The 15,836-nt window shown below is 40.5% G+C and overlaps 1 protein-coding gene across 8 annotated transcripts in view; it reads right to left on the bottom strand.

Moving 5' to 3' along the window:
• The window catches only part of PATJ (PATJ crumbs cell polarity complex component), a 206,103-nt gene that overhangs the window by 151,226 nt on the left and 39,041 nt on the right, over positions 1-15,836 (bottom strand). For all 8 annotated transcript variants that reach the window (XM_070746039.1, XM_070746046.1, XM_070746045.1 and 5 more), the window contains exons 15-17: positions 15,046-15,180; positions 11,365-11,532; positions 6,191-6,325 (exon numbers count right to left, since the gene is read on the bottom strand). In XM_070746039.1, the coding sequence (XP_070602140.1) occupies positions 6,191-6,325; positions 11,365-11,532; positions 15,046-15,180 (438 nt within the window). The remainder of the gene's footprint in view (positions 1-6,190; positions 6,326-11,364; positions 11,533-15,045; positions 15,181-15,836) is intronic.

Genomic DNA, 15,836 nt, shown 5'->3' with positions numbered 1-15,836 from the left:
TCCACTGCAAAAACATATGGACTACTCATCTCAATCAAGGAAAATCTATAGCAATTTATATTGACTTCTCCAAAGCCTTTGATTCAGTGATCCATAACAAACTACTCCTAAAACTCAAATCCTATGGCATCTCAGGACCCCTACACAGCTGGATTACAGCACTCCTGTCCCCCAAGGTAGCGTACTGGGACCAATGCTCTTCATTCTCTACATCAATGACCTTTGCAATCTCATTACAAGCAACTGTGTTCTCTTCACAGATGATGTAAATCTCTTCAATACCACCGATAACACAACTACTCTCCAAAAAGACCTAGACTCTGTTTCTGATTCGTCTAACACATGGTAACTCCAAATCTCAACCAGAAAATGCTCTGTCCTGCACATCAGCAAAAAGAATCAGAACTCCAAATACAAACTGAATCAAATTAGCACAGATAACTCCCACTCAGTTAAGAACCTCGGAGTACTAATTTCAAAAGACCTAAGTGCCAAAGCCCACTGCAACAACATCGCCAAGGAAGCTTCAAGAGTTGTTAATCTAATCCTACATAGCTTCTGCTCTGGCAATCTCACACTACTTACCAGAGCTTACAAAACTTTCGCCAGACCCATCCTAGAATACAGTTCATCTGTTTGGAACCCATACCGTATCTCAGACATTAACACCCTCAAAAATGTCCAGAGAGATACTTCACCAGAAGACCCCTGCATTCCTCCCCCGTAACAGAATACTGTACGAAACTAGACTTACAATCCTGAGTCTAGGAAGCTTAGAACTACACAATCTAAGTATTGCCTACAAGATCATATGCTGCAACGTCCTGCCTGTCAACGACTACTTCAGCTTCAACCACAACACAAGAGCACATAACAGATTCAAGCTCAATATTAACCGCTCCAAACTTGACTGTAAAAAATACAACTTTATTAATAGAGTTGTTGAAGCGTGGAACTCATTACCGGACTCTGTAGTATCATCCCCTTACCCCCAACATTTTACCCTTAGACTGTCCACGGTTGACCTCTCCAGATTCCTAAGAGGTTAGTAAGAGGCATGCATAAGTGCACTAGAGTGCCTTCCGACCCCTGTCCTATTGTCTCTCCTATATCCCATATATCTTCTCTTCTATCCCTTTATCTTTCTTCTATTCTCTCATTGATTTATTTTATCCTGTACTCTCTCTTCTATTCCTTCTCTAATTTTATTTCCTTGAAGGTTTCTACTGCCTTAATTGTGTATTATTGTGTATTGGACAAAATAAAATAAATAAATAAATAACCCTGCTTGTCAGAAGCCAGCTAGGAAGGTTCCAGATGGAGATCACATTATGGACAGAAGGAAAAGGGAGACATGATCGAAAGATTTAAATATATTAAAGGGTTAAATAAGGTCCAGGAGGGAAGTGTTTTTAATAGGAAAGTGAACACAAGAACAAGGAAACACAATCTGAAGTTAGTTGGGGGAAAGATCAAAAGCAAAATGAGAAAATATTATTTTCCTGAAAGAGTAGTAGATCCTTGGAACAAACTTCCAGCAGATGTGGTGGATAAATCCACAGTAACTGAATTTAAACATGCCTGGGATAAACATATATCCATCCTAAGATAAAATACAGAAAATAGTATAAGGGCAGACTAGATGGACCATGAGGTCTTTTTCTGCCGTCAGACTTCTATGTTTCTATGTTTCTATTATGACCACAATTGAAAAAGGAACATTTTGAAGCCATCAGAGTCTGCAAAGGTAAGAAGGGGGAGGGACCAGCTGTGCCACACAATTTAGATTAGACAGAAAGCAGGAAATCCTGCTTTCTAGCTAATTTAGATTATGCAGCACAGCTGATCATCCACAGCTGTTCATCAGCTATACCAGTTTGCCAGAACTGGTAGCATTTTTTAATAACGGTTTGGGGAAACCGGTCTGAACTGGTAGCATTTCACCTCTGATTTGGAGGCTTTATTTAGAAGCTACATTTTGTTTCAGGGAGAGTTAAGGAAACCCTATTCTGCAGAATTGGCGTTACTTTTCCTATCACTGTCAGCAGTTATCTTTCAGGATAAATTCTCAATCCTTGTCATTCAGGACAATGACCCTTTTCTCATATACCTCCCTTCCTTATTGCTCAAAAGAGATTCAATCCAATTTCCTATGTACTCTGTCCAGCAAATAAAATATAAGTTTCCCCATTCTGATTGGACTATATACCTATTAATCCATTTCTCTGCATTTTCCACATTAGAACATGAATCTGCAGTCTTCATGTTCCTCTCAAGCAATTAATCAGCTCCTGCCTGGAATTACATTTTTACTGGAGCTAAAACATATAAAGAATGGTTGTTGGAATTGGGTATGTCTGATTTAATGGAAAGAGAGACAAGGAGGGACATGGTAGCAGTGATCCAATATTTGAAGGGCTGCCACAAAGAAGAGGCGAGGTCCGCCTATTCTCCAAAGCAGTGTTTTTCAACCAGTGTGCCGCGGCACAGTAGTGTGCCATGAGACATGGTCAGGTGTGCCGCGAAGCTCAGAGAGAGAAAGAAAACAAGAGAGAAAGAAAGAGCAAGAGGGAGAGAAAGCAAGCGAGAGAGAAAGAAAACAAGAGAGAGAGAGAGAGAAAGAAAGAAAGAAAGAAAGAAAGAGAGGGAGAAAGCAAGAGAGAGAAAAAGAAAGAGAATGAGAGAGAAAGCAAGCAAGAGAGAGAGCAAGAGAGAGAGCAAGAGAGAAAGAAAGAAAGAAAGAAGGAAAGAAAGAGAGGGAAGGTGGGAGAGAGAAAGACATAGAGGGAGGTAGGGAGGGAGAGAGAAAGAGAGCAAAATAGAGGAAAGAAGGAAGAAAGAAAGAAAGAAAGAAAGAAAGAAAGAGGGATGGTGAGAGAGAGAAAAAAGAGGAAGGGAGAGAAAGAGGGAGGGAGAGAGAAATAGAGCTAAAGGGAGGGAGAGAGAGATACTTTTTTGTCCAAACTTTTTTTAGCCGCCCCCCCCCCCCCCAATGTGCCCCATGGTTTTGTAAATGTAAAAAATGTGCCGCGGCTCAAAAAAAGGTTGAAAATCACTGCTCCAAAGCACCTGAAGGCAGGACAAGAATCAATGGATGGACACCAATCAAGGAGAGAAGTAACCTAGAACTAAAGAGAAACTTCCTGACAGTTAGAACAATTAATCAGTAAAACAATTTGCCTCTAGAATTTATGGATGCTCCAACACTGGAAATTTCAAGAAGAAATTTGACAACCATTTGTCTGAAATGGTATAAGTATCCTCCCTTCCAACTCTCTTATTCTGATTCTGTTTTCAGAAGATTACCGTATTTTTGAGTATAAGTCCCCCCCCCCGAGGCTGAAAATATGAGTGCGTCTTATATTCTATAGCTTTTACTAAGCTTTTTTTCAGCCCTAACGAGAATGCTAATGGAATGTTCTGTGCTTTGCTAGCTAAGCGATTTTCCCTTTGCCTGCTATTACCACTGTTTCTCTCTCTGAAAAGTGAGAGAAGTGAAGTGTTTTAGAAACAGTCTTTTATCCCCAACCAGGGAATAAAAAGCAAGATCGTGCAAACTAAGGTGCTGAAGTTGACCAGACTAAGGGCTAACCAGATGAATACCTGTTGGACAAATTATTTTATTATATTTTCGTCCTCCAAAACTAAGGTGTGTCTTATACTCTGGTGTGTTTTATACTCCAAAAATACGGTATGTCAAGTTTCCATTTCATGTCTCTGTAAAACCTCATTCCACACTACCTTTTAAACACCAAAGATTTCTGTTGTTCTTTTGTTCTGCAAGGGCTTCCATCCTTCTTCCAATTATACTCCACCCAGCCCTAGGCCCCTTCAAGCCACTCAAGGAAGCTTTTTCTTGTCATAAATCAGGTCATCTATGCAACAGCAAAAATAAACTTTCCAACATTTTGTATAACCATGATTATTTTTACTGTTTGCTCACTGAACCATCACAGTGTTGAATACATAATATAGTAGAAACAGTCTGAAACTACCCATATGTTTCAGCAGAGAAAAATGAAACAGCAGGAGAGAGGGAGAAAAGGATGTTATTCTACAAAAATTCCAGATGGAGCACATCAGATTGAAAGATATGTTTCCCCTTATAATGCTGCTTTACATTTTTTTTTCTGTGAAAGTAAACAGCTGTTTGTTTATAGAGCTGAAAATTAAGGTGTGAATTTGGAGAGAACATTAGAGGGGCAGCAACATTTGTTCTTTCGTCTTGCATTTATCTTCCTAGATTATTCTGGTTGCTGTTTCTTGGTCACATAAAGTGCTGAAGTTATGAATTCAAATGTGATGTAAATTGACTTTCAAAATAGAATAGGTTTCTAAAGAATTCATATTGATTTGAGGAGTTGTAATGCAGAGTACAAAACTCTTTTGGCTTCTAACTGCTCAGTAGAGGTCCAGCCTCAAATCTTGAGAAACCCAAATACCGTATTTTTCGGTGTATAAGATGCACCGGCGTATAAGACGCACCTAGATTTTAGAGGGGGGGAAACAAGGAAAAAAGTATTCTGAACCAAATGGTGTAGTATTATATTGTTTAATAAAATACCAGTGTAGCAGAATACTTTTTACAACCATGTGTAATTTTTAAAACCATGTACACTTTTTACAAACTTCAAACATGACAGCTTCATGACTTGCAGACTTCAACTCCAAGAATTCTTCCACCAGTCATGCTATCTCAGAAATGGGAATTGAGGTCCACAAGCCTTAAACTTGCCAGATTTGAAGACTCTTGCACTCCTAACCCCTAACTCAAACAAACAAGCAAACAAGAACAATTCATTTTGTTAGTTGTTCCTTTAGTCACAGAAATGGCTAGTAATAGAATCATTTACAATTACAGTTGCCTGCTGAGGTTGCCTTAATATTACTACTATACCATGAGGTTTTCAAAGACCCCTCTCTTGACTACTCCAATTTTCACAAATGAAGTGCATGGAAATATATGGTGATAATAATCATCATCATCATCATCATCATCATCATCATCATCATCATTTATTAGACTTGTATGCCTCCCCTCTCCGAAGAGTGATGATGATAAACCTGAAAAACTCTTTAAAGGAGTGTTTCTAGAGCAGGGATCTCCAACCTTGGCAACTTTTAAGAGTTGTGGACTATAACTCCCAGAGTTCCTCAGCCACCTTTGCTGACTGAGGAACTCTGGGAGTTGAAGTCCACAAGACCCCCCATTTTAGAACACTAAAGATTCAGCTAAACCCCCATTTTCCTGGAGAGAGAGAAAGAAGGCTTTAATAAGGCGCAAGATTTACCAGGAACTTATAAACTGGGAACACATCTTATCGCCCCCCCCCCCCCCCCCCCATTTATCTATTCTATTGCATCTTTCCATTCCCACAACGATCCACTTTTTCAGTTGGGCCACTTGGGTGAGAAAACCAGTTGGCTTCGGACCCGAAGTGCTTGGAATGGTGCGGGCTTTGTGCTTTTCTCTATGGCGGCATAAAGGTCCCTTGTTTTCTTCTCTGGCAGGTCCTGGGGGACTGGCCATTCGGGCTCCGGATCACCGCTGCCACCATTCCTGCCATGGAAAGGCAGCCGAGGGGGAAAGTCTTATTTCCCCCTTGGCTGCCTTTCTATAGCAGGAGCGGCAGTGGCGGTGCTCTGAAGCCTGAATGAGCCCATCCCCCAGGACCACCCAGACTTTTCCCCTCGGCTGCCATTCCATGGTGGGAGTGGCAGGTCCTGAGGGACAGGCTCGTTCAGGCTCCAAAGTGCCGGCGCCGCTGTTCCCACCATGGAAAGGCTGGCTTCCGCCCATCCCCGGGGCCGAGCCACTGGCCTCCCGCCGGGGGCTACCAGGCAGCCTTGGCAACATTCAGTGTATAAGACGCACCCAATTTTTAAAGCACCTTTTTGAGGTAAAAAGATGTGTCTTATACACCGAGAAATACGATAATTAGTGAAATAAACAAGACAGAATAAATGCCATTGGATTTATCTTCCATAAAAAGATTTCCTTCTTTTCTATTTATCCCACCATAGTCCCTAAAGCCAAATCTGGAGAGTTGAAACAGTTCTAGAAACAGAACAGGACAGAACATGCAGGAGAACAGAAGAATGCCTGCCCAAATATAACGGAAGAAAATCATTAATTTCTATCTTGTACATTTAGTTGAGATGCATTTGCTTTTTAAGGATATAAGCATACCTGGTAGTCTAAAATGCTGAATCCTAAACCTATTTTTGCATCTTTAACAAGGACAATGTCTTGGACTTCAAAAGACCATAGTGCTAATTCTACATCTTCATCTTCTTGCTGTTCCTCTGGATTTTCAAGCTTCACCTAAGAAAAAGAGAACATGCTTTTTCTACTGGTAAAATGTGTCTAGCATATACAAAGCAAAAAAGGTCATTTAGATTGGAATTTCAATCTATGTAATACCAATACTAAAATTCTAGTTGTCATAAGTTGTTAACTGGGTAAAATGGTGCAATTTTTGAAGCAAGGTACCTTTGGACATAGAATGTGTCCAATATTTGGGACTCATGGAGGAATGAAATTTGGGGAGTTGTTACTGCTTCAGTGCTAACTGTTGGGCTTCAGCTGCAGTCACATTATCTTTATTTTCAACATTCTGTAACAGTTTCCCAACCAGTCTCACAATCCCTTCCTCTGCCACTTACCTGCAGGATGGGATGGGATGAGATGGGAAGGGAAGGGAAGAAGAAAGGAAAGGAAAGGAAATTCAGATGCTCCTTGCCAAATTTCCACGTGGAAACTCAATGGGAAAGCTAGCAGGAAGTTGGAAGTTGCTCCAAGGTCTACTGTTTTCCTTTTCTTTCTTTTTTTGCCTGCCCATGGTCATTGAGTTTTTTTGTTTAGGTAAAGAAACATATTCCAATGAGGCAGGGTTGGGTTGCCCAGTAATTTCATAAAATTACATAGTGGGCATTTTATTTTTATAAATTTTACAAGTACAACACTTATACTCACATGTATAAGTAGAAAGTCTTAGAATAAATATCAAGTGCAAATACGTTAGGATGAAAAGTAAGCATTTTTTATTTTATTCAATTTATATGGCTATCCATCTCACAAAATGATTTTCTAAAGCTTCTAGTTCAGTTCATATTTTGTACAAAATATTTTATCAATGACTATATATTAATTTGATTGTAATTTTCACAAAAGTCTTTTTTGGGCAGGAAGGAAAAAATAACAACTAGATCTATCTAGTTTGAAAGGGAAAATTATTTGCAACCAATATTCAGCTATAACATCAGGTGTTTTTAGGCACAGATGAAAGAATGTGTAGGATTGTATCTTCAGTTGATAGTTTAAAAATGATTAACAACAGAAATGGTCATTTATTAGTTAAAATAGTTTTGGGGGTTTTATTGATACGTTACCTGAATTGGGAACCTAAGGAACACTCAAAGCACATACAGTGATACCTTGTCTTACAAACTTAATTGGTTCCAGGATAAGGTTCTTAAGGTGAAACGTTTATAAGACGAAATAATGTTTCCCATAGGAATCAATGGAAAAGCGATTAATGCATGCAAGACCAAAATTCACCCCTTTTGCCAGCCGAAGCGCCCGTTTTCGCACTTCTGGGATTCTCCTGAGGCTCCCTTCCATGAGAAACTGCACCTCCAGACTTCTGTGTTTTTGCGATGCTGCAGGGGAATCCCAGCAGGGGAATCCCAGAATTGCAAAAATGAGCACTTCACTGGCAACGGAAGTCCGAAGGTGGGGTTTCCCAGCAAAGGGAGCATCAGTGAAATAGCAGCATCGCAAAAACACCAAAGTTCTCGAAACCCCACCTCCGGACCTCTGTGTTTTTGTGATGCTGCGATTTCACTGAGGCTCCCCTCACTGGGAAACCCCACCTCCGGACTTCCGTTGCCAGCGAAGAGCCCGTTTTTGCGCTGCTGGATTCCCCTGCTGGGATTTTCCTGCAGCATCACAAAAACACGCATGTCCGGAGGTGGGTTTTCCCATGGAGGAGAGCCTCAGGGGTATCCCAGCAGCGCAAAAATGGGTGCTTCGCTGGCAACGGAAGCCCGGAGGCGGGGCATCCTAGTGGCGGCAGTGGGTTTATAAGGTGAAAATAGTTTGTAAGAAGAGGCAAAAAAATCTTAAACCCCGGGTTTGTATCTCGAAAAGTTTGTATGACGAGGCGTTTGTAAGATGAGGTATCACTGTATTTATTTTATAATGGAAATAGTAAAAATCAATATCTGGGATGTCTAGAAAGTTTAATAGCTAAAACTATAATTGTCCAGGTACCACAATTTCTTTGTTCACAAGATGGAAGCAATCAGCTAATGGAGAATTCAGAGATTAGGTATAATTCAAAACTTTTGCTCCTTTATTATATTGTAGAAAGATGAATGGGATGTACACTGTCAGCATGTCCTGTCATTGATTTACATACTTGGTATCATTAGTACAATGATGTTTCTAGCTACCTGCCTAGATAAGCCACCAGGAATTTTCAATTACATTAAAAGTAGTAAAGTCAGGAGCATGAAATATTTCTGCCTGCAGATATGCTTTCTAAACTACAAGGACAAGTTTAGAATTCAGAACAACGGGCTTCACACCATCACATTTTGGAACTCCCAGCTCCCCAATATATAGATAGATGGACTTGAAGTTCCAAAATGTTCCATTTTTAAAAGCTTCCACTTGGGAACACTGAAAAAGAGAAGTTAATCATTATTGTTCTACACAAAGAAATATTTTAAATTTTATTCATTTTTGATGGCTTTTGAGTCTCCGGAGAGGGGTGGCATACAAATTCAATCAATCAATCAATCAATCAATAAATGCCCACACCTGGAATTATTATTAATTTTTATTATTATTATTTATTAGATTTGTATGCCGCCCCTCTCCGCAGACTCGAGGCGGCTCACAGCAATGATAAAAACAATATACAATGACAAATCTAATAGTTAGACTCTAAAATAACAATAATACACTTAAAAAGTCTAAAAAACAAAAAAACCCAATATATTAAAAAATATATACATACAGTCATATCATACACATAAAACTACATAGGCAGGGGGAGATGTTTCAGTTCCCCCACGCTTGACTACAGAGGTGGGTTTTAAGGAGTTTACGAAAGGCAAGGAGGGTGGGGGCAGTTCTAATCTCTGGAGGGAGCTCATTCCAGAAGGTCGGAGCCGCCACAGAGAAGGCTCTTCCTCTGGGTCCCACCAAACAACATTGTTTAGTTGACGGGACCCAGAGGAGACCAACTCTGTGGGACCTAACCGGTCACTGGGATTCGTGCGGCAGAAGGCGGTCTCGTAGATACCCTGGTCCGGTGCCATGAAGGGCTTTATAGGTGATGACCAACACTTTGAATTGTGACTGGAAACTGATCGGCAACCAATGCAGACTGCGGAGTGTTGGAACAACATGGGCATATTTGGGAAAGCCCATGATTGCTCTCGCAGCTGCATTCTGCACAATCTGAAGTTTGCGAACACTCTTCAAAGGTAGCCCCATGTAGAGAGTGTTACAGTAGTCGAGCCTCGAGGTGATGAGGGCATGAGTGACTGTGAGCAGTGACTCCCGGTCCAAATAGGGCCGCAACTGGTGCACCAGGCGAACCTGGGCAAACGCCCCCCTCGCCACAGCTGAAAGATGTTTCTCTAATGTGAGCTGTGGATCGAGGAGGACGCCTAAGTTGCGGACCCTCTCCGAGGGGGTCAATAATTCCCCCCCCCAGGGTGATGGACGGACAGATGGAATATATGATGGTTGATTATTTCTTCTAGAACAGGAGTGTCACACTCACCTTGTCACATCATCATATGATGTATTGTGAATGTTTTTCTTCTTCGCTAAACCGGAGGTGGGCAACATGTCATTCATCCAGCTTGCAGGTCATGAGTGTGACAGCCCTGTTCTAGAAGTAGCCTCTTAAAAATCTGGAAATTATCTTCCCCAAAGTTTCCACACTGAGGTTGAAATCCTGCCTAATGAGCAGTACTTATCACTTGTCCTGCTCTCGATTCTAACAGGTGCTCGAAGTATTCAAACATACCATACAGTAGATATAGCTGATATCTTCAAATCTAATGCTAGAATATCCTTTAGCTAAAATTATTTTACACAAATTAATATGGAAATCAGATTGTAACTACAGGTAGTCCTCCTACGGCCACAACTGAGCCCAGAATTTATGTTGCTAAGTGAGAAATTTGTTAAGTGAGTTTTGCTCCATTTTACGACTTTTCTTGCCACATTTGTTAAGTGAATCACTGCAATTGCTACAATAGCAACAAAGTTGTTAAGTGAATTTGGCTTCTCCATTGACTTTGCTTGTCAGAAGGACGCCGCACATGATGGTGGGACACTGCAACGTTATAAGTGAGAAGAATGGTCATAAATCACTTGATTCAATGTCATTGTAATTTGGAACGGTCACTAAACAAACTGTTGTAAGTCAAGGACTACCTGCATTTGCTTTTTCCTTCAGCTTCTTTAAATAACGGAACAGATGATGTGGACTGTACAGATAAATCACAAGTCGAAGGACTAAAAATTTGAATCTATGACTCTAGATGACGCCAGGATAGCACAGGGGTTAGAGTGCAGCACGGCAGGCTACTTCAGTTAACTGCTAGCTGTAGTTCAGCCGTTCAAATCTCACTACCGGCTCAAGGTTGACTCAGCCTTCCATCCTTCCTAGGTGGGTAAAATGAGGACCCAGATGGTTGGGGGCAATAACCTGATTCTGTAAACCACTTAGAGAGGGCTGTAAAAGCATTATGAAGCAGTATATAAGTCTAAATGCTATTGCTATAGATTGTGGAGTGCTATTTAGCCACCTGATATCAAGATCCAACGTTATCTACGATGGATGAAGCATCATAATTTTTGATCCTTGCCTGCTGTAATATAACACTGCTCAATATTTTCTACTCCAATACTGTTTATTAACTCACTGTGTTACAATATTTCACTAAATGTGATAATAAAAGATATAATTTAATCATTTACAAGGTAGCAGCAAAGCTTCCACTAGTAGTTTCAGAGACAATAACTTTTCATGAACCATTTTTTTTAAAAAAGCAATATGCTAATGCACATGCCCATAATAATAATAAAAAAAACGTTTAAAGGCAGATGAAGCAGAGCATTTTCCATCGTAATGTGGCTAAGAATTTTACTTTTTAAAAAAACATGTTCTGAGCAGTAGGAAAATGGCTTATGAATCATTCACATTCATTATTCATAATGAAAATTAAATGCAAAGTAACCAATATTGAAAGCAGTAGCAGAGTCAATTAATAATCTTTGGGAAATCCTTGGAAACATGCCATAGATAGGGTTGTTGGGTTTTCCCTCCCAAATACCTTCGGTTCTAGAGAATGAGAAATTGTGGCTGTAGGCTCATCCACAAAAGATTCCGTGTCCTCATCAAACAAACGGCGACAACAAATCAGAGTAAATGGAGGGGGAACCTCTTTCAGAAATGAAACAGCCTCACGGCGGGACTTCCCATAGAGCTGCACACCATTTACCTAAAGATAGAAAGGACACCATTCCTAAGTTGACCAATACTTTAAAACTATTTGGATTTATCATAAATATTTCACTGCTTGTTTTATAATGTTTCAATGACAGGCAAGTGCAATTCCCACTCCCCAATATATAGATAGATGGACTTCATTTAGAATTCCAATGATGGAGAGAAACATTCTCTCTGTCTCTCTCTTTCTCTGCTTGTCTCTGTCTCTGTCCCTCTCTGTCTCTGTCTCGATCTCTCTCTGTCTCTCTCACACACACAAAAGACACCATTTTCAGGAAACCAAGGACTTCCTCAAACCACTAAAGCAATCAATAGTATTCATTTAGTTTTACTTGATCTCCCTGGCCTTTCTACTCTCATCTCCTGTTTTACTGTAACTCTTCAGATATTCTTGCACTAGGAAGAAATGAAGAACTGAAGAAACACTGGTGAACTGTTAAGGTTTTGTTCTATAAATACTCCCCTTATGATTTCTTTCCTAGTTCTTTCTACAAATTGAATTTCTTCATGTCAGGGTAGGTCTTGCTAGTTCTACTGCTCCCAGTCCCATACTTTTGTGGCTCATAAAATCCACAGTGATTTGTAAAAATATAGATTGATGATGTATAGGACAACCAACAGAAAAGGGAGAGTTAACTACTAACCTCAAATTTGTTGGTTTTAGTAACCGTGTTTCTGTTATTAACTACTAGCAGTGTTGTGGTATTAGCCACTCTGTAAATGAGTCCACCTATATTTTACTTGCAGTAGTTAGCCATTTTATATATAGAATAATTCAACTCTATACTGTACTGTTAAAATGTACTACCCTTAAATGTCTTGATTTATTGTTGGATTGTATGTTGTGTATTTCTTCTAGAATATGTTTGTCATTTTATATGGTTTTTCTCACAAAAGAAATTGCAAATTTTGTGTGCATATGGATCAGAGGGGGGTTGTAACTTATCTTGCTACTGGTTCCCTTTCCCCTGAGCCACGTTCGGCATACACAATGCCGAAAAATCCGGGGGGGGGGGAGCCAAAAACAAGATGGCGACTGCATGCGCAGTGCCGGAAAACCCGACTTCTGTGCATGGTCAGAAGAAAAAAAAATAAAAATCCCCCCAAAAAAATTCCAAAAAGATTGCGGCGCCCACGGACCAGGACCAATCAAACCAGATCCGTGATGTCATTGTGACATCACCAGCGGGTCGCTACCTGATATGGATGCATTGAGTAGTCATGATTAACTAAAGATTTAAGTGGAGTAATCCATCACAAGCTAGAAACTGGTACAATGCGAGTTCTAGTCCTGCCTTAGAAACAAAGCCAGCTAGGTCAGTGGCCAGTCACTTTCTCTCAGCCCTAGGAAAGAGGCAATAGCAAACTGCTTCTGAAAAACCTTGCAGAGAAAACTACAGGTACTTGTCCAGCCATTGTCCGGGAATTTGGACACCGTTGCAGCTGTAGTTAATAGTCTCAGTTTTCAGAAACCTGTACAACATATTTGTAAATTCTCTCACACTTTAGAACTATTCCATGTAACATGGTATATTGCAAAGAGGCATTTTTTGGAACATTTGTTTTACATAAGTCTACGGAGAGGGGCGGCATACAAATTTAATAAATAAATAAGTATTTTGAGAAATAGAATGAGCTGTGAGGATTTGTCACCAGGCTTCAGACTAATCTAACAATTTCTTTTTGGTCATCCATTGAAATCATGAGTGAGGTTAAAAACCATGTGAATCATCAGAATGGACTCACTTTGATAAAGTTTCATTAGAAAGGAATATATTTATCTCTTTGGACATACGAGGTATATCCTGATTCTTCTTATTGTTGCTCACATTAACTATAATATCAAGAGAAGGGCTATGTAATGTAAGGCTGTCGATGACTTGGACAAATGGAATGCTATATTGATTACTATCATAATTAAATGAATAGTTACAATAGAAACCTTTCAGGACTTACACACCAGGTCCATAGAATGATTGTATGTTGGGGATGAATTTGAATAGCAAATCCTATGCTATGTTATACAGTGATCCCCCGATCATTGCGAGGGTTCTGTTCCAGGATCCCTCGCAATGACCGGTTTTTCGCGAAGTAGCGCTGCGGAAGTAAAAACACCATCTGCGCATGCGCAGATGGTGTTTTTACTTCCGCAGCAGCAAGGAGCCAAAGATTGGGGTTTCCCCACCGCCCACGCAAACTCCTCGCTGCCACTCGCCCGCCCTTCGCCCGCCCACGCCGTTCGCTCGCGCCGCTTCCCAGCTGAGTCCTGAAGCCAATTCGCTTCAGGACTCAGCTGGGAAGCGGCGAGAATGAACGGTGTGGGCGGGCGAAGGGCGCGCGGGGCGCGCGGGCAGGCAGGCGGCGGACAAGCCGTTCGCTCGCGCGCGCCGCTTCCCAGCTGAGTCCTGAAGCCAATTCGCTTCAGGACTCAGCTGGGAAGCGGCGAGAATGAACGGCGTGGGCGGGCGAAGGGCGGGCGGGCGGCAGCGAGGAGTTTGCGTGGGCGGTGGGGAAACTCCTCGCTGATGCCCGCCGCTCGCCCTCCCGCCAGCAAGAGGGGGAAGACCTAGGGAAGCCGCACAGCAGCTGATCTGCCCGGCGCCATCTACGCATGCGTGCCCATAGAAAAAAGGGCGCGCATGCGCAGATGGTGTTTTTACTTCCGGGTTGCAAAATCGCCATATAGCCGTTTCGCAATGATCGGGATCGCAATACCGGGGGATCACTGTAATAACAAAGCTATGCTTAATCCCCACTGCAAACTGGAGGAAGGAATTTCATATTGTAAAAATATTTTTCTCCCATGGACTTCAATGAGAGGAAAATTATATTTTTGTAGGTTTCAAGGTAGGTATATTGTATTTGGGAGTGGAAAATCTTTTCAAATTGTTCTTCCAATCTGTATATTCTTTGCTTCTGTAGAGACGAGACTGTAAGTAAGGCAATAATCACAAAACTCCAGGCTATTGGGAAAGGAATTTGAATCTAATTCAGTATATTCAGCTGTTTTATAATCCCTTGATAATTTTCTTCTAGGGACATAGAATGCCAATCCAGTTAATGCCAAGTGATGCTGAATTAGAATTAAATGTGTACATGTACACCATTTGCACACAGAAAAAGAGAGCCAGCCAGCCAGACACCTATTAGGGTTTCTATTTCAAATAATTGCTACAGGTTAACACTGGAAATGTTTAAAGCCAAAAATTCAGTGTTAGATTATACAAAGCAATTGGGGAATGAATTTGAAATCACAAGCTCTGGATGTAATTGAAGATTTGGAATGAGTAACAGGAACAAATATGCCATCCAATATTTTGCATACTCATAAAAATAAATCCTGCACTTAGGGGGAGACTTCCAATAGAAAGACACATTTCTGTAGCAAATCTCAATATCCTAAAGGACATTTTAATGCACTTCCAAGCATATACTCCATGGTACAGCATTGATTATTTAAAAATTTACAGTATTTTTCATACAACCTGCTACTTTAAAATTGTACCTCTAAAAGTTCATCCTCTAGTTGCAATAAGCCAAGTTTAGCAATTGGGCCATCTGTAGCAATGGAGGAGATATAATGATGTCCTTCAAAAGTATCCAGTTCAACTCCGAGCCTTAATGTGTGAATAGGCAGCAGCTATTAAAAATAAATAACAAAAAATAGTCAGACTTTGTCAGGAACATTTACAAAGTATGTGAATTAGATCCTGTAGCTCTGTGACATTCGAATCAACTGAAAATTATTTTAATTTAGTCATGAGTTGCATTTGATTTATTTTTATTTTCATACCCCTTGATAAAAGGATAACGATGCCTTCAAGTCTACTTCAATTCCTACTAATGCATCCATGCAGTTTCCTGTAAAGCATCACAGAAGTGCCAATGTCTTTGTTTTTGCCTTTGCTGTTATTTTTTAAAATATTATTATTATTTCTGTTTTTCTTTTTTTTCTCTTTTGCTTGGCGGTCTAGCCAACAGCCCTTAAATCCCCAGATTGTCACTCTTATTAAAATAATAAAGGGGGTATACAATGATCACTAGAATATGACTGGGGAAATATAAGTTGTTTTATGAAAATGAAAATGGGATGATGTTTTATGAGAGATATTTAATCAACAGAGAAATGGTCAAATACCATACAGACTAAAAACTGTTCTCAGCAGAATTAAAATGTTAGATTCGATAATTACGTCTTACCAGAGGTGGGTTCTTGCTGGTTTGAACCTGTTCTATAGAATCGCTATCGGGAATCCCCCCCCCCCCAATCCTCACTGAACCAGCAATGGTGGCTAG

Source organism: Erythrolamprus reginae, chromosome 3 (genome assembly GCF_031021105.1).
Source record: "Erythrolamprus reginae isolate rEryReg1 chromosome 3, rEryReg1.hap1, whole genome shotgun sequence".
Classification (NCBI taxonomy): Eukaryota; Metazoa; Chordata; class Lepidosauria; order Squamata; family Dipsadidae; genus Erythrolamprus; species Erythrolamprus reginae.
The sequence above is the reverse complement of the archived record's forward strand: the minus strand, read 5'-3'. Positions and strand labels throughout refer to the sequence as shown.